General features: G+C 42.9%; 1 protein-coding gene across 4 annotated transcripts in view; it reads right to left on the bottom strand.

Moving 5' to 3' along the window:
• dennd4c (DENN/MADD domain containing 4C) overlaps positions 1-18,288 on the bottom strand; it is a 259,275-nt gene that overhangs the window by 63,600 nt on the left and 177,387 nt on the right. For all 4 annotated transcript variants that reach the window (XM_080188659.1, XM_080188657.1, XM_080188658.1 and 1 more), the window contains 3 exons: positions 16,094-16,222; positions 11,208-11,355; positions 560-685 (listed from right to left, as the gene is read on the bottom strand). In XM_080188659.1, coding sequence (XP_080044785.1) covers positions 560-685; positions 11,208-11,355; positions 16,094-16,222 — 403 coding nt within the window. The remainder of the gene's footprint in view (positions 1-559; positions 686-11,207; positions 11,356-16,093; positions 16,223-18,288) is intronic.

Raw genomic sequence — 18,288 nt, 5'->3', positions numbered from 1 at the left:
ATGAAGGCCAGCATCCCATTCGCCTTCCTGACCACCTGCTGCACCTGCAGGCTGGGTTTTTGCGACTCATGCACAAGGACCCCGAGGTCCCTCTGCACCGTCGCCTGCTGCAGTTTTTCGCCCCGTAAGTAATAGTCCTTCCTACCATTCTTCCTACCAAAGTGGACCACCTCACACTTGCCAACATTAAATTCCATTTGCCATTTCCTGGCCCATTCGCCCAGCCTATCTAGATCCTTCTGCAGACTCTCCACACCCTCCGCACAATTTGCCTTTCCCCCAATCCAATTGAAAGGCAAATCTCCATTGTTTCCTAAGCCTTGCATTCATAGGATATTATACTTTATGTGCAACTAAATTCAATCAAAAGTAGCACAACAAAGAAATATAGACGTCCAGACCAAGGACTTTCCATATCAGAGGGAACTAATCAGTATTAAGTGAAAGAAAGCATAAGCAAAGTTCAGAAGAGGGAGTGTCATATTAGGGTTAAATGCGATTCAATTGCTAACCGTACAAAAGGTTACCACTGGAGCTAGTACAACTGAAAAGCCAATACCTGTGCTACTGTGATTATCGGTGGAATCTAGTCTGATTAGGTCTCGGACGAACAGCACATGCTCTCCATTGTTATCATTAGAACTATCCACGCTACCATGGCTCACAGCATCTGCATCACTTCCACCTGTTCATAACATCAATTGATGATATGAAAAAAGTAAAACAAATGGAAAATAACTAACATAAGAAATCTTCAAAGGAACAAGTCCAGCATGACTTTTTCATAAAAATTTAAAAATCCATGTCCAACAAAAGAAGTTTCTGCTCCATATCGCTGGTGACACAAAAGCAGCATTTTCAGTTTGTTCATAAACTTATTCACAAAGGACTTTCTCTCATGCAGTGTCCTTTCAACCAAAACTTATTTCTTTTGAACAAAATACTGCAGATGGCAAAAACCTGAAATGAAAACAGAAAATGCTGGAAATACTCAGCATCTGTCAGGTAGCATCCAGAAACAGAATTAACATTTGAGGTTAAAGAGCCTTCATATCAATTTGGGGTGGCATGGTGGCACAGTGGTTAGCACTGCTGCCTCACAGCACCAGGGACCTGGGTTCAATTCTGTCCTCGGGTTACTGTCTGTGTGTAATTTGCATCTTCTCTTCATGTCTGCATGGGTTTCCTCCAGTTTCCCCCGCAGCCCAAAGATGTGCATGTGGATTGACTGTGCTAAATTGCCCCTTTGTGTCTGGGGATTAGCAGGGTAAATATGTGGAGTTATGGGAATAGGGCCCAGGTGGGATGGTAATCAGTACAAACTCAATGGGCTGAATGGACTCCTCCTGCACTGCAGGGATTATAAGATTCTTACTCTGTTGAGCTGAAAGTTAATTGTTATGCTTTTCACAGATGCTGCCTGGCCTGAATATTTCCAGCATTTTGTATTTTAAATTTAGCGTGCATTGAAAACATAATACAAAAATATTGCAAAGTTTAATTCACTGAAAACCAAAACACCAATTCTTGCACTATTCAGCCTTATTTACTGAAACAATGCTTAACAATTGCCATGGTGATTGAACAAAGACTTATTAAGTCCTTCAAATAGTTAAAGTTAATGCTAAAAGTGGTTAAAAGTTCACAGTTACATTCAAATTCATTCATATTTCTTAGAACACGCAGGACCGTATTTTCTACTAACCAGTAAAATTGCCTCAGCGTTACCTGTACTTTCTATAGGGTATTGCATTGCAAGTTAGTAGCACACAAACATTTAAAAGTGCAGTACTCTGTATGGTGTTTGTGATTTTAGTCAACAGGGCAAATAATGTGCATAATTTTAAAACAGACTGAAGAATTAATAATCAGTGAAGAGTTTGAAAGTCTGAACCTGGAAACAGTTAGAATAGTGGATTCAATGTCAAATCAGTTACAGATGGTGAAATAAAGAAGAGGAAAGAAAGCCAATGAAGACAAAGGTACAACAAACATCAAGAAATGGAATGCCACAACTGTAAAAGTTAATCTTCTGACAAGTCTTTATTACTGCTAAACAACCCAAGCTGTTAAAAGGGTATGAGACTGGAATGGACAAATGCCAACATTTACTGGTGGGTTTAGTGCTTACCCAAAAGGCAAATACATTAAGTTCACACTGTTCAATATATTGAAGCAGTCAATTTGAAAGGCCAGTCTGGAAATTTATGAAGCAATGTCACATTGATACAACTATCAGGTTTCTGTACTATAACTGCACATGGAGTTACCAGAATTTGTTCTCTGAATTGCACATAAGCAACAGTGAGTACTGTTTACTTTACCATCACATTCACAGCAAAATCCAGCCCAATAAAATGGAACAGAGAGCAACATCATTTAGGGGCAGTCTCATAAAATATACAACACTGCCATCTTACTTACATGCTAAACAGCAGCACAATTCATAACATTTAGGCTAACAAGTAAAATTAATGGACAGCAAGATATTATTTTTAAAGTATCACCCAATAAGCAACAGTCTGCCTAATTGTTATTCAATCCACAAACACAAGATTTGAAGGAAATAAAGGAGAGTATTAAATTAAAAGCTGATGCGTTTAGAGTGGCTAAAAGTAGTGGGTGAGTAGAGGATTGGGAGAGGTTTAAAAATCAAAGAATGACGAAGAAGTTGATAAAGAAAGGAAGGATAGACTACGAAGCTAAACTAGCACTAAATACAAAAAAGGATAGTAAGAGTTTTTATAAATATATAAAGAGGAGGAGGCTGGCTAGGGTGAATGTTGGACCCTTAGAGGATGAGAGGGGGGATTTAGTGGTGGGGGTGAGGAAATGGCTGAGGCCTTAAATAAGTTTTTTGCCTCGGTCTTCATGGAGGAGGACGCGAATAGTTTGCCGGGTATTAAAGATAGAAGGATGGTAGGAGTTGAGGGCCTGAATGCAATCACTGTCAGTAGAGAGGTAGTGCTTGATAGACTAGAGGGACTGATGGTGGACAAGTCCCCAGGACTGGATGGAATGCATCCCAGGTTCTGAAGGAAATGGCAGAGGTGATAGTGGATGCCTTAGTGATAATTTTCCAAACCTCACTGGATTCCGGGGAAGTGCCGGAAGATTGGAAAACGGCTAATGTTACGCCGCTGTTTAAAAAGGGTAGCAGGCAAAAGGCAGGGAATTATAGGCCAGTTAGTTTAACGTCTGTTGTAGGAAAAATGCTTGAATCCGTCATTAAAGAAGAAATAGGGAGGCACCTTGAGAAGAATTGTTTGGTAGAGCAGACGCAGCACGGATTTGTTAAGGGGAAGTCGTGTCTGACAAATTTATTGGAATTCTATGAGGATGTGACTAGTGCGGTGGACGGAGGGGAACCAGTGGATGTAGTGTTTCTCGATTTTCAGAAGGCATTTGATAAGGTGCCGCACAAAAGGTTGTTACAAAAGGTTAGGGGGCATGGAGTTGGGGGTATGGTGTTAGCGTGGATAGAGGATTGGCTGTCTAATAGGAGGCAGAGAGTAGGTGTCAATGGGTGCTATTCAGATTGGCAGTTGGTGACTAGTGGAGTGCCCCAGGGATCAGTGCTGGGGCCTCAGCTATTTACCATTGATATAGATGATTTGGAGGAGAGAGCTGAGTGCAGGGTGTCGAAATTTGCTGATGACATAAAGATAACTGGAAAAGCAAATTGTGCAGAGGGTGTAAAAAGTCTGCAGAGGGATCTAGATAGGCTAAGCGAGTGGACGAGGACCTGGCAGATGGAATACAATGTTGGCAAGTGTGAGGTTATCCACTTTGGCAGGAATAATAGTAGGAGGGACTACTATTTAAAGGGCGAAAAGCTGTAGCATGCTATGGTGCAGAGGGACCTGGGGGTCCTTGTGCGTGAGTCGCAAAAACCCAGCCTACAGGTGCAGCAGGTGATCAGGAAGGCAAATGGGATGCTGGCCTTCATAGCGAGGGGGATTGAATATAAAAGCAGGGAGGTCTTGCTGCAACTGTACAGGGCACTGGTGAGGCTGCAGCTGGAGTACTGTGTGCAGTTTTGGTCGCCGCACTTGCGCAAGGATATTTTGGCCTTGGAGGGAGTGCAGAGGAGGTTCACTAGGCTGATACCAGAGTTGAGGGGGTTGAACTATGAAGACAGGCTGAATAGACTGGGCTTGTACTCGTTGGAGTTTAGAAGGATGAGGGGGGCTCTTATTGAGACGTATATGATGATGAAGGGGATGGATAGGGTAGAGGTTGAGAGGTTCTTCCTGCTCAGAAAGGACAGCAGGACTAGCGGGCACAGCCTCAAGGTTGTGTGTGGGGGGGGGGGGGGGGGGGGGGGGGGGGGGGCAGTTTAGAATGGAGTTGAGGAGGAACTTCTTCACTCAAAGGGTGGTGAATCTCTGGAATTCTCTACCCGTTGAAGTGGTGGAGGCTACCTTGCTAAATATATTTAAAGACATGGGTAGATAGGTTTTTGATAGGCAAGGGGATTAAGGGTTATGGGGAGAAAACGGTAAAGTGGAACTGAGCCACTTCAGATCAGCCATGGTCTTACTGAATGGCGGGGCAGGCTCCAGGGGCTAGATGGCCTACTCCTGCTCCTATTTCTTATGTTCTAAGATCCCAAATTTGAGTGGCTCCAGCTTTCAATCAATAACTGCAATAGCAGCATTGTGGCTCAGGATAGTTTTAGAAAGGGCTTCTTCAGTTAATGTTAACTTTCAACTTACTCCAACCACCCTACACTTTTTGATGCTATGGCAGACTAACATTAAAATTAGTCTTAAAAGTAATGACATCCACAGATCACCTGACTGAGCCACCTGAAAGACAATAGATGGCAATAAATAGCCTCCATGTATGAAAAACACCGGATGGGCAGAAAGGGGAGCAAGGGCATTTTAACAATACTGCTTGATACATTACAGCAATTTTTACAGCAACAATATTTTTAAATAATCAAAAAGGGAAATGCTTAATGAATCAATATCGTTGTAAACATTGCTTTAAATCTTTTTCCTCAATGGAAGAGCTTTCAATTTACATTTTGCCTCAGTTTATTTGGAAGATTTTCCACACAAAATTCCTGTGCAAGAATAGGCCCATTTCAGGAAAAAAAACTAAGGCATGGCATTCCATGTCTGGTCTTGGTGACAATATGTGAGCATGGTCCAGGGTGTTAAGCCTTTGAATCTGCACCCTTCAAGGGAAGAACAGCTGCCCTCTGCACAATGAGATAGTGGTGGGGGATGGGAGGGTCAAAGGAATTGACAGGAGGTTCTGTGGGCAAAAGCGCGACTCCAGGATGGTAGTCTGCCTCCCTGGAGCAGGGGTACAAGACATATCAGAGAGGATAGAGGGAATTTTGAAAGGGGAGGAGACCCAGGCAGAAGTAATAATACACGTAGGAGAGAAGGATGTAGGAAGGCAGAGTAGGGCAGATGTACGCAGGCAATTTAGGGAGTTGGGGTCCAAACTGAAGAGCAGGACCTCCAGGGTGGCATTCTCTGGGCTGCTGCCTAGTACCAGCAGGGCTAGGAATAATGAGATCATGCAGCTGAATGCATGGCTTAGGCATTGGTGCAAGGTAGAGGGCTTTACTTTTGTAGATCACTGGGAAGTATTTGTGCGAGAAGGGCACCTGTACAGGAGGGATGGGGAGAATTTGAATGGGAGGGGGACAAATGTCTTAGCAGGGAGGTTAGCTGGAGTGTTTAGGCAGGGTTTAAACTAATAGGGGTGGGGGGGGGGGGGGGGGGGTGAATGAGACTGATAGCTCATTAGACACTGGGGTCGGGAGTGAGTTGGGTGATAGGGTAGGTTTGGGTGAAAGGAGTGTGACGGGTAAAACGGATGAGCTTAGGGCCTTGATGTTCGTGAGGAATTTAGATGTGGTGGCAGTGACAGAGACGTGGTTAAAGGAAGGGCAGGACTGGCAGCTAAATGTTCCTGGGTATAAGTGTTTTAGGTGTGACAGAGGAGGGTTGAAGAGAGGTGGTGAGGTGGTGTTGTTAGTAAAGGAGCACATCACAGCAGTGCAGAGGGAGGATAATATGGAGGAGTTAGGGATCGAGTCGCTGTGGATGGAGTTGAGGAATAAAAAGGGAGAGATTACAATGCTAGGGGTATACTATAGGCCACCCAACAGCCCGAGGTCAGTGGAGGAAGGTATTTGCAGAGGCATTTTAGATAGGTGCAGAAAGAATAAGGTGATTGTAGTGGGTGACTTTAATCTTCCTGGAGTGGATTGGAAGGTGCCTAGAGCTGGAGGTACGGATGGGGAGGAATTTGTAAAATGTGTGTTGGAAGGGTCCTTGAAGCAGTACGTAACGAGCCCGACTAGGGAAGGGGCTATACTGGATTTAGTGTTGGGTAATGAGCCGGGGCAGGTGGTTGAGGTTGCAGTAGGCGAACATGTGACTAACAGTGACCACAAGTCTGTCTACTTTAGGATAAAAATGGAAAGGGATGAGTGCCGTCCGAAGGGGAGGGTGCTGAACTGGGGGAAGGTGAGCTATAGCTGGATTAGGAGGGAGCTGAAGGACACTGATTGGGAGGGGTTGTTAGCGGGCAAGTCCATGGTTGGTAAGTGGGAGGCTTTCAAGGGCGAACTGATAATGTTGCAGGAAAGGTACATGCCGGCAAAGAGGAAGGATGGGAAAGGCAGGATTAGAGAGCCGTGGATTACAGGGTGTATTGAAGACTTGGTCAGGAAGAGAGAGGCATGTTAGGTCGAAACAACTGGGAACAGAGAGAGCACTGGAGGAATATAGAGAGAGTAGGAGGGAGCTTAAAAGGGGAGTTAGAAGGGCAAAGAGAGGGCATGAAATGGCTTTGGCTGATAGGATTAAGGAAAATCCAAAGGTATTTTACTCTTATATTAGGAACAAGAGGGAAAATTGGTCCTCTTAGGGAGGAAGGAGGGGAGCTGTGCATCGAGTCTGAGGGAATGGGGGAGACCCTGAATGAATACTTTGTGTCGGTATTCACGAAGGAGAGGGGTTTGGTGTCGTGTAATATCTTGGAGGGAGCTGTAGATTTGAAGGAAATATCCATTACGAGGGAGGAAGTGTTAGGGTCTTTAGGTAGCATAAGAACAGGGCCTGATGGTATTTATCCCAGGCTGCTTAGGGAGGTGAAAGATGAAATTGCTGGGCCACTGACGCAAATCATTGTCTCTTCTTTGGACACAGGTGAGGTCCCAGAGGACTGGAGGGTAGCTAATGTGGTACCGCTGTTTAAAAAGGGCAGTGGGGATAACCCTGGTAATTATAGACCAGTGAGTTTGACATCGGTGGTAGGAAAATTATTGGAAAAAATTTTTAGGGATAGGATGTATAAGCATTTGGAGCGTTGCGATCTGATTAGGGATATGCAACGTGGCTTTGTTCAGGGGAGGTCTTGCCTTACGAATCTGGTAGAATTTTTTGAGGAGGTGACAAAAATGGTTGACGATGGACGAGCTGTTGATGTCGTCTATACGGATTTCAGTAAGGCGTTTGACAAAGTCCCTCACGGTAGGCTGGTAGAAAAAGTTAAGGCACGTGGGATACAAGGACAGGTAGCTAGATGGATTGAAAACTGGCTGGGCGACAGAAGACAGAGAGTAGTAGTGGAAGGGTCCTTTTCTGGCTGGAGGTCAGTCACCAGTGGTGTGCCGCAGGGCTCAGTACTGGGACCTCTTCTCTTTGTAATATATATAAACGACTTGGAAGAGGGCGTACATGGTGTGATCAGCAAGTTTGCAGATGACACCAAGATGGCAGGTTTGGCAGATACTGAGGTGGTTTGTCAGGTGACACAGCAAGCTATAGATATGTTGGTATACTGGGCAGATAGATGGCAGATGGAATTTAATCCTGACAAATGGAAGGTGATGCACTTTGGAAGGAATAATGCAGGGAGGAGTTGCATGATAAAAGGTAGACCAATTAAGAGTATAGAAATGCAGAGGGACCTGGGAGTGCAAGTGCACAAGTCTTTGAAGGTGTCACCACAGGTAGAGAAGGTTGTGAAGAAAGCTTATGGAATGCTAGCCTTTATAGGTAGGGGTATACAGTATAAGAGCTGTCGTCTAATGCTTCAGTTGTACAGAACGTTGGTTAGACCGCATTTGGAGTACTGCGTCCAGTTCTGGTCACCTTACTACCGGAAGGACGTGGAGACCCTTGAGAGAGTGCAGAGGAGGTTTACCAGGATGCTGCCTGGTATGGAAGGACTGAGTTACGAGGAAAGATTGGAAAAACTGGGGCTCTTCTCCTTAGAAAGACGGAGATTAAGGGGGGATCTGATAGAGGTGTATAAAATAATGAAGGGAATAGATAGAGTCAACAGTGGCAGGCTTTTCCCTAGATTGGGGACAACTATTATGAGAGGTCACGATCTAAGGGTGAGGGGGGGAGAAGTATCATTTGGATACTAGAGGAAGGTTTTTCACGCAGAGGGTCGTGGGGGTATGGAACGTGCTACCAAGTAAGGTGGTGGAGGCAGGCACGTTGGAGTTGTTTAAGGTTTACTTAGATAGGCACATGAGTGAAACAGGGATGGAGGGTTATAGAAGACGGTATTAAAAAGGGTCAGAGCCTCGGGACGACACTGGAAATGTAATATTACACGTGAATGTTTTGTCTCTTTTAATCCACAGGTGTCGGTCTACCTTGTTGTCAAACGAGGGGCATGCACACGGTGGGTCGTGCGTGGGCTGCTCTTGGAGGTTGAGAGAGTGGCCTAGTACTTTGTGTCGTTGTGTGCGCTTAATCCTGGACCAGCAGACGGGCACCACAACAGCTCAGTGACTATCACTGCTAGCTGTGCAGATACATGGGTTTGGGCCTGTGTCTGTGGGAGTTTGTGCATTCTCCCTGTGGTTGCGTGGGTTTCCTCCGGGTGCTCCGGTTTCCTCCCACACCCCAAAGATGTGCTCTTAGGCTGATTGGTGTACCAAATTGACCCTACACTATTCTCCCCTGAATCTGGCTACATTAGGAGTACCATTCACATACACACGGGGCAGGGTAGGTGTAGGAAAATGCTTTGTTGAAATGGCGGCGTGGGCTCGTTGAGCTGAAGGGCCTGTTTCCCAAGCTGGGTTGTTCTTTGCTCTTTGTATTACCTCCAACAACCAAACTTGAGATCTGGACGTGACCCACTACCTAACATGTTGTAACACAGTTATCAATGCCCTGCACCATTTAAAAAACATTTTTGGGCATGCACAATTCAAGTTCCGCCATCTTGCTGAAGCTCCTTGTACCACACATCATTTCACATCAACAATTTGTGTAGATAGTCTTCCAAGGCTTCCTCCAATGCTAAGCTTCTCCCAAAGTGCATCAAAGCAGGATTACTGGTGAACACTCCTGATTTTCTTTCGCATAACACAGCAGCAGAAAACACAAACTGTCACAATTAAAAAACATTTTTAAAACATTGGTTGGTTAGCACAGTTGACTGGACAACTGGCTCATGATGCTGAGCAACAGGAACACCAAGGATTCAACTCTTTACCAGCTGATGTTATTCACGAAGGCCTGCCTTTTCAATCTTGCCCCTAACCTGAAATGTGGTTACTCTCAGGTTAAATCTCCATCAGTCAGCTCTCTCTCAAAGGGGAGAGCAGCCTGTGTTCCGCTGGGACTATGTCGACCTTTCATTCTATTGAAAAGTTCCTCACTTGTTTTACAACTATCCTGCTCTCATCACAACAAAGAATTCATTCAGGCCAAGTACTGGTAATCATTATTACCAAATTGGTAATCATTACCTGGATATTCGCCACTTCCTTCCCAAAAAACAATAGCTCAGAATTTGCTGGGAAAATAAGGGCAAGCTTGATGCACATGCCATTAGTACTGCATACATAACCAAGCGATGACTGGCATGTAGAAGATGTACAAGTTGTCAATCACCATAATTTCCTTCATGACTCATTGCTCTGCTACTCGCTTTGCAAAAATAGGAACTCTGTCAACTTAGAGTTAAGCAACAGCTGAACTTGCATTGTTAAAACAAAGTAAACTGGCTACAGAAAGTTGGGTCAGCACTCCTCAAAATAAGAATCTTTTTAATGATAAGTTATGATTCTGCAACGTCCCTAAACCTCTTCTGCCCAAAAAGGAAACAAATGAAGCTGTCTTAGTAAATTGTACCCAGAGATTATGGAATTTTAAATGCTACTCTCCTTACTTCTTTTTCACTTCTCTTTCCTCTCAGTGCAATCTTTCTTTGCCTTTATTTCTCTTTCGCTATCTAATGAACTCTTAAATCAACCCATTTTCTAACCCTATTGTAACAGGGCCCAAGACAGTCATCAACTTATCATTTTTCTAATTGGGCACAGGCATATAATCTTCCACTGAATAAATTATTTCACGCAAACCAATACATTAGCTGAACTATACAGGGTTGGTTTTACATCTTAGTTTAAATTGCTCAAAACATTTAATGTGATTAATTGGTAATTTTCAGTTAGATCTACTGTGTTACGAAGGTAAGGAGATGATGGTTTAATAACAATGTCAATTAAATAGTAATTCAGAGATCCAGGTGGTGCTCTGGGGGTATGGATTCAAATCCCCCATGGCAGTTGGTAGAATTTGAATTTATCTAATAAAATCTGGCATCAAAGCTACGCTTAGAAATTACGCAACTGAACACTAAAAACCTACCTAGTTTACTAACTTCCTACAGAGAACGAAAGTTGTCCTTATCTAGCCTACATGCAACTCCAGACCCCCAGCGCAACTGACTCAAACTGCCCTCTGAAATTGTCAAACAAACCACTTAGTACAAGGGCAATTAGACACGGGCAACAAATGCTGGCCTTGCCAGCGATGTCGAGTTCCAATGAAAGGAGTTTGGTAAGTTATTGCAAAGTGAATCTCTAGCCCAATGGGGAGGTGAAGACTGAATGGTATTATTGCTAGGCTATTAATTCAGAAACTTAGTTAATGTTTTGGAGACCTGGGTTCAAATCCAGATTCTACATCCTCAACACAGACCTTTTATCTCCCTCGTGCCTTCTCAGTATCTTGTACAAAACATTGTACAACAAGCTAGAAAACACCGTTTGCTTACATCGTATTAGTCTCGAATCAAACAGGTCACATTAATAAGAGACTAACAAAACTTCTTAACTGTCCTTCCAGATCACACACCAAAAAATCATGAGTTACTTCTCTAAAATATGACAATTAATTTAGTTTCTTTAAAAGTGATACCTGAGATCAGTGGTACTTGAGCATTTGAAGAGTTTGATTTTTTAAACACTTGACGAAACTGAGAAACACCACGAACCACATTCCGTACTTTGGTCCACAGAAAACAACCACTGCGATTACTGCTAGGCCACGGACTCTCCAAAACAGCCTGTTAAAAAAAGTCAATTGCACAGAGGCTCAAATGTGATAAAAACTACTTTCACAACTTGATTTTTGAGCAAAACTTATTTTAACACTTGCTACACGATTATTTTATCTTTTCCACCACTCAATGTGTGTTTTCCCAGCCCTTGCTTACAATGAGGGTCAGGTTACACTTTTTTGAAATGAGTGGTTAATGTAGCATGTGACTTCTTAATGTAGAATAACCAGTGAACCACAGTTATGGTGACATTTCAGCAATAATTCACACTGTTTTATTAGCAAAGACCGCAAAATTTGGAGATTAAGAAGTTACCAATCTAACAACACAATTCATTCTGGCAAAATGTGCCACAAACGAGGAGCTGTTCTCACTCAGCATCAGATACAGTACATGTTAAGCAAACTTTAAAATGATTATTGGCAACAAAAAATACAACTGACTTTAAGTTTACACTGTTGCCAGAATCTTGACATCTGCAAGTAAAGCTCTACACGTGAGCACGCATATACAAAACCAAGATTTGCCTTACCAGAAATTATTTTTGCCCAGCTTTGCTATTTAAATGAGCAAATGAAACTTAAAATAATCTCAATTCAATTGTTGGTTAATTTACAGTTCTGCAGCTTTAACTTAAAACTCCTGGGTAAATATCACATATATCCATGTCATTATCAAGCCTACTTCCAGATGTGTGAATAATCCAAGAATGTACCACATCCATGGCAGCCAGGTACCCATCATATGATAACTTATTTAAATGTCTGCTTTCTTTTTACTCAGGACCCTTACATGTGTGCAAGCTATTAACTCTGGCTGAAGGTATTTCTGGAGATCTGACTACATGGACTATGCAAATGTAATGACGTTCTTAAAATTTGAGCTATTGTAGTTGAATTTTGATTTGCTTTGCATAAGCAGTTATTGTGAGAGGTATTCGGAGAACCAGAAGTCTATCTGTGAGCAGGTGAAGAAGGTAACAAAGGCTGGGGTTGGGTAGGAAACTGTAGATGGAGGAAAGAAATAGCAAGGGGAAATCAGGAGATAGGAAAAAAACACGTATTCGACTGGTAACTCTCTAAAATTGTACTAACAGAAGCAGGAGTCGGCCACCAAGCCCGTCACATTTGCCCCGTCATGCAATATGATCATGCCAGCTTCAACTCCCCTTGTGTGCCATTTCCCCATGGTCCTCTATTCCTCAATCTAGCAAATATTTATCCACCTCCACTTTAAATAATTCTAATGATCCAGCCTTCACCACCCTTTGCTGCAGCGAATTCCAGAGATTCGCCACCCTCTGCGAGAAGAAATAAAATGACTGGCCCTTACTCTTGTAGCCATGTCCCCTTGTTCGAGACTCTGCCACTACTAAAAACATCTCACCAGCTACCCTGTTACGTCCCCTCAAGATCCTAAATGTCTGAATAAGATCATCCCTCACACTTCTGAATTCCAAGGAATCCAGACCAGGCTATTTAGTTTATTTTGGAAGGACAACTCTCTCATCCCAGGAATTAGCCTGCTGAATCTCCTTTGGACCACTTCCAATGTTACTATATCTTTTGTAAGGTAAGGGGATCAAAACAGTACACAGTATTTCAAATGAGGCCTCACTAACACCCGGTACAATTGCACCAAAACCTCTCTATTTTTAAGCCCTTTGCAATAAAGGCCAAATTCCATTTGCTTTCTTAACTACTTGTTGGACCTACTTGCGTGCCAGCTTTGTGTGATTCACACACTAGAACAAATAAATCCCCCTACACTTCACTCACCTGCGGTCTCTTGCCATTTGGAAAATATTCTGCCTTTTGATACCTCCAACTAAAGTGCATGACATCACAATTCCCCATATTAAGCACCATTTGCCAAGTTTCCGTGCAGTCACCTAATCTATCTACATCCCATTGTGGAACCATAATATCCTCATTACGACCTGCCTTCCCCCTGCCTTCATATCATTGGTAAATTCGGAAACCTTACATGCTCTTTCTCCCTCCAAGTCATTAATATAAATAGTGAACAACTGCAGGCCAAGAACTCTGGCACTCCTTTACTTACACCTTTTCAAGTTGAAAAGGACCCATTTATGTCAACGCTAAGTTTTCTACGTGACAGCCAGTTTAAAATCCATGCTAACATACTTCCTCCAATTCCATGGGTTTTTATTTTATATACAAGCCTCTTATTCAGCATCTTGTCAAATGACTTTTGGAAATCTAAATGCACTACATCTACAGGTTCTCCTCTATTTTCCCTGTTACATCCTCAAAGAAATTGAGCAAATTTGTTAAACATAATTTACTCTCAAAAGCATGTTGACTAGGTTTGATTATATTAAGCTTTCCTGAATGATTAGCTATTTTCTCTAATTATTGACTCTATCTTGCCAATAATAGATGTTAAACTAACTGGCTTATAATACCCTTTTTGCCTTTCTTCCTTTTTGAACAAGGGCATTACTTTGCTTGTTTTTCAATCATAGAATCCTATAGTGCAGAAGGCGGCCAATCGGCCCATCGAGTCTGACCAACCACAGACACACCCAGACCCTATCCCTGTAACCCTAGCTAGTCCTCCTGACACTAAGTGGCAATTTAGCATAGCCAATTCACCTAACCTGCACATGTTTGGAGTGTGGGAGGAAACCCACACCAGGAGAATGTGCAAACTCCACACAGAGAACGGGAATCAAACCTGCATCCCTGGTGCTGTGAGGAACTAGTGCTAACCATTGTACCACCATGACGCCCCAATGTTCTGGTACCCTCCCAGAATTGAGCGAGCTATGAAAAATTTCAACCCCTACGATTCATGATTTCAGCCCAAACCAATTCTACGTTACTAGCCACTGCCTTTACATCACAACTCAGCAGTGCTCCAAAATCTCTCGATTAATAATACTCCTCCACCTCCTTTCCCTTTTGGCCTGTTCTTTTGGAATATTGTATAGCCGAGAATGTTGAGCACCCAGTCACCCTACAACCACATTTCTCTAACAGTTAATACATCATACTCATACGTTGCAATCTATGCTATCAATTCACTTATCTTGTTGCAAATGCTTTGGGCATGCTTTTTCACAGTAATCTACAATTCTGGATTTGCTGTGTCACATATTTTTGTTTATGCTTCCTGCCACCACTCCCTCATATACCCCTGATTTTTAAAACCTTCCAATCTTGGAACCTTCCTAGTTAGGGCTCTTGTTTGAGCACCTTGCTGATATAATGTTCATATGATCTGTCCCTACTTGTAGTTCTGGTGACAATTAACATTTTCTCTTGCTACTTTCATCCATATATACCTGTCTTGATTCTCCTTATAATCATATTCTACGACATGCTGATAGTCACTCGCAAACTATACTCAGCACCTCTCTACGTGGGAAAACGTGTAGTCTACCTAGTCTGTGGAATTAAATATACCTGCACAATACTGATCTAATGTCATTTTCAACAGGACCAATGACACCCCATTTTCCTCGTTGACTACTCTGATCTTGGGAGCCAATCAACATATCGACTTTCTACAGGGCAGCAGAGACCAAATCCAAAGCCATAAAGGGCAGTTGGCTCATTTTCATGTATATCACAGGGGATGTAATCCTAAACTCCGCTCAGCCCCAACATAGCTACACCGTTCCGTGATTGTACTTGATCCAAGTACAGCTTTCATTATATAAAAGAAATTATGGCATAGAAAGCCATTCAGATCTTGGTGCTCTCCAAATCTATTTGACCCTAAACTTTGTATACGGCACAGTTTACAAAAATATGAAATTCAGCTCCTTGAATGTGCACTGTTATTCAATAATATCATGGTTGACCTGTTCATGATGTTTCACATTCTTATCTATCCCTGATAACCTCTGATTCCCTTGTCTAACAAGAATCCAGCCACCTCTGCCATAGAAATATTCAGTGACCCCGGTTCCACACCTTCTAGGATAGAGTGTTCCATAGTTACACAATCCTCAGAAAGAGATTCTCCTCAGCTCTGTCCTACCAGAAAATCCCTAATTTTACAAAGTGCCTCTAATTCGGGACTCACCCACAAGAGAAAACTTTATTTCCATGTCTATCTTGTCCAGGCCATTTCAATCAAATTACCCTCTCACACATCTAAACTTCAGTGGAAACAAGTCCAGGCAGTCTAACATATCCTCATAAGGCAACCTGCTCATTCCAGTTATCTAGTAAAATCCCCTCTCAACTGCCTCCATTGCATTTACATCCTTCCTTAATGAGGCCTAACTTGTACACAATATTCAAGATGCAGTCTCTCCAATTCCCTGCATAACTGAAGCATAGCGTCCTGACTTTTCAGTTCAATTTCTCTGGTAGCCAACAACAGCATTCTATTCGTCTTAGTTACTATCCAGAGCACATGCTACGCCTTCAATGAATACAATCCCTTTGCTTTTTAAATATTAAATACTCAATAACACTTGGATGCATTAAATTCTTCTACTTAAAGCATGCAACAAAGCTAGCCCACACTAAGAAAATCATCTGTTTCTGCTTGCTGCATTGAATCTCCTACACTTCCAAAAACAAAACACATTTGGAAGTACCAGTTGTAGTCTTACAAGAAATTCAAAATAAAAAAATTGATCACAATTCACAAGGCCTTTGATTGAATAAGAAAGCCATATCACAATTTGCAGTACTGACTTTATAGCCAAGAAAAACTAAATTTCTGCAACACACAATGCAAATGGTTTTAGCTCCCAACTTACCTTGTTGTAATAACCATAAGTAATAGCATTTGGCTGTACACCTGCACTTTTCATTTCAAACAGAACTCTCACAGCAAGTACTGGGTGGCCCAAGAGCCCACACAATTGCATCAGAACCCGGTAGCACACCTATTTGTAGTAAATGGAAAAAAGTGAATTTCGCTTGCAGACAGAACAGAATTAAGATGATGAGCAGAAATAGCACTGATAAATAGCAAGGACATTTAGTTTCTTAGAACACTGTTACTGAAACATTTCTTAATATAACATCACAACAGAAATAGGCATTTAGCTCTTTAAGCATGTTTCAAAGTGTTGCAAAAAAATCTTAGAACATTTGAGTTGGTGATAGAAACATAGAACATTACAGCACAATACAGGCCCTTCGGCCCTCAACGTTGTGCCGAGCTATGTCTAATCCCAAGATCAAGCTATTCCCTCCCTGTATTCCTGGAGTGCTCCATGTGCCTATCCAATAACTGCTTTAAAGTTCCTAAAGCGCCGAAGAACAAAACAGCATAGGAACAGGCCCTTTGGCCCTCCAAGCCTGCACTGCTCATGAGACAACTAGACCATTCGTTTGTATCCCTCTATTCCCAGTCTGTTCATGTGGCCATCTAGATAAGTCTTAAACGATCCCAGCGTGTCTGCCTCAACCATCTTGCTTCGCAGTGCATTCCAGGCCCCCAACACCCTCTATGTAAAATACATTCCTCTGACATCTGTGTTAACCTTGCCCCCCCCTCACCTTGAACTTGTGACCCCTTGTGTTCATCACCTCCAACCTGGGAAAAAGCTTCCCACTGTTCACCCTATCAACGCCCTTCATAATTTTACACACCTCTATTAGGTCACCCCTCCTTCCTTCCATTGAGAATAACCCCAGTTTACCCAATCTCCCCTCATAGCTAAGACCCTCCATACCAGGCAACATCCTGGTGAACCTTTTCTGTACTCTCTCCAAAACCTCCACGTCCTTCTGGTTAGTGTGGCAACCAGAGCTGGATGCAGTATTCCAAATGCAGCCTAACCAACGTTCTATATAGCTGCAACATCATATGCCAACTTTTATACTCTATGCCCCGTCCAATAAAGGCAAGCATGCCATATACCTTCTTTACCACCCTCTCCATCTGTGCTACAACCGTTAAAGGATCTGTGGACTTGCACACCCAGGTCCCTGTGTGTGTCTATATTCCTGATGGTTCTGCCATTTATTGTATAGCTCCCCCTTACATTAGATCTACCAAAACGCATCACTTCGCATTTATCTGGATTAAATTCCATCTGCCATTTCTCCACCCAATTTTCCAGCCTATCTACATCCTGCTGTATTCTCTGACAATGTTGATCACTCTCCGCAACTCCAGCAATCTTCGTGTCATCCGCAAACTTACTGATCACACCAGCTACATCTTCTTCCAAATCATTTATATATATCACAAACAGCTGAGGTCCCAGTACAGAGCCCTGCGGAACACCACTAGTCACAGACCTCCAACTGTGCAAAGACCCCTCCACTGCTACCCTCTGTCTTCTATGGCCAAGCCAGTTCTCCACCCATCTAGCTAGCTTACCTTTTATCCCGTGAGATTTAACCTTTTGCACCAGCCTGCCATGAGGGACCTTGTCAAATGCTTTACTACAATCCATGGAGACGAGGCCCTTCCCTCATCAATCGTTTTTGTCACATCCTCAAAAAACTCAACCAAATTTGTGAGGCATGGCCTCCACTATCACAGCAGGCAGTTATTCCACACCCCAATCACTCAGTGAAGAATGTACCTCGGACATCCCTCCTATATCTCCCACCATGAACCTTAAAGTTAAGCCCCCTAGTAACAGCTACATCCACCTGAGGAAATAGTCTCTGCACATCCACACTATCAATCCCTCTCATCATCTTATAAACCTCTATTAAGTCGCCTCTCATCCTCCTCTGCTTCAAAGAGAAAAGCCCCAGCTCCCTCAACCTTTCCTCATAAGACCTACCCTCCAAACCAGGCAGCATCTTGGTAAATCTCCTCTGCACTCTCTCCGATGCTTCCACATCCTTCTTATAGTGAGGTGACCAAAACTGAACACAATGTTCCAAATGTGGTCTCACCAACGTCTGGTATAGTTGCAACATAACCCTACGGCTCTTAAACTCAAACCCCCTGTTAATAAACACTAACAGCCTTCTTCACAGCTCT

The sequence above is a fragment of the Carcharhinus amblyrhynchos genome, chromosome 5 (genome assembly GCF_965287045.1).
Source record: "Carcharhinus amblyrhynchos chromosome 5, sCarAmb.v2.hapA, whole genome shotgun sequence".
Classification (NCBI taxonomy): domain Eukaryota; kingdom Metazoa; phylum Chordata; class Chondrichthyes; order Carcharhiniformes; family Carcharhinidae; genus Carcharhinus; species Carcharhinus amblyrhynchos.
The sequence above is the reverse complement of the archived record's forward strand: the minus strand, read 5'-3'. Positions and strand labels throughout refer to the sequence as shown.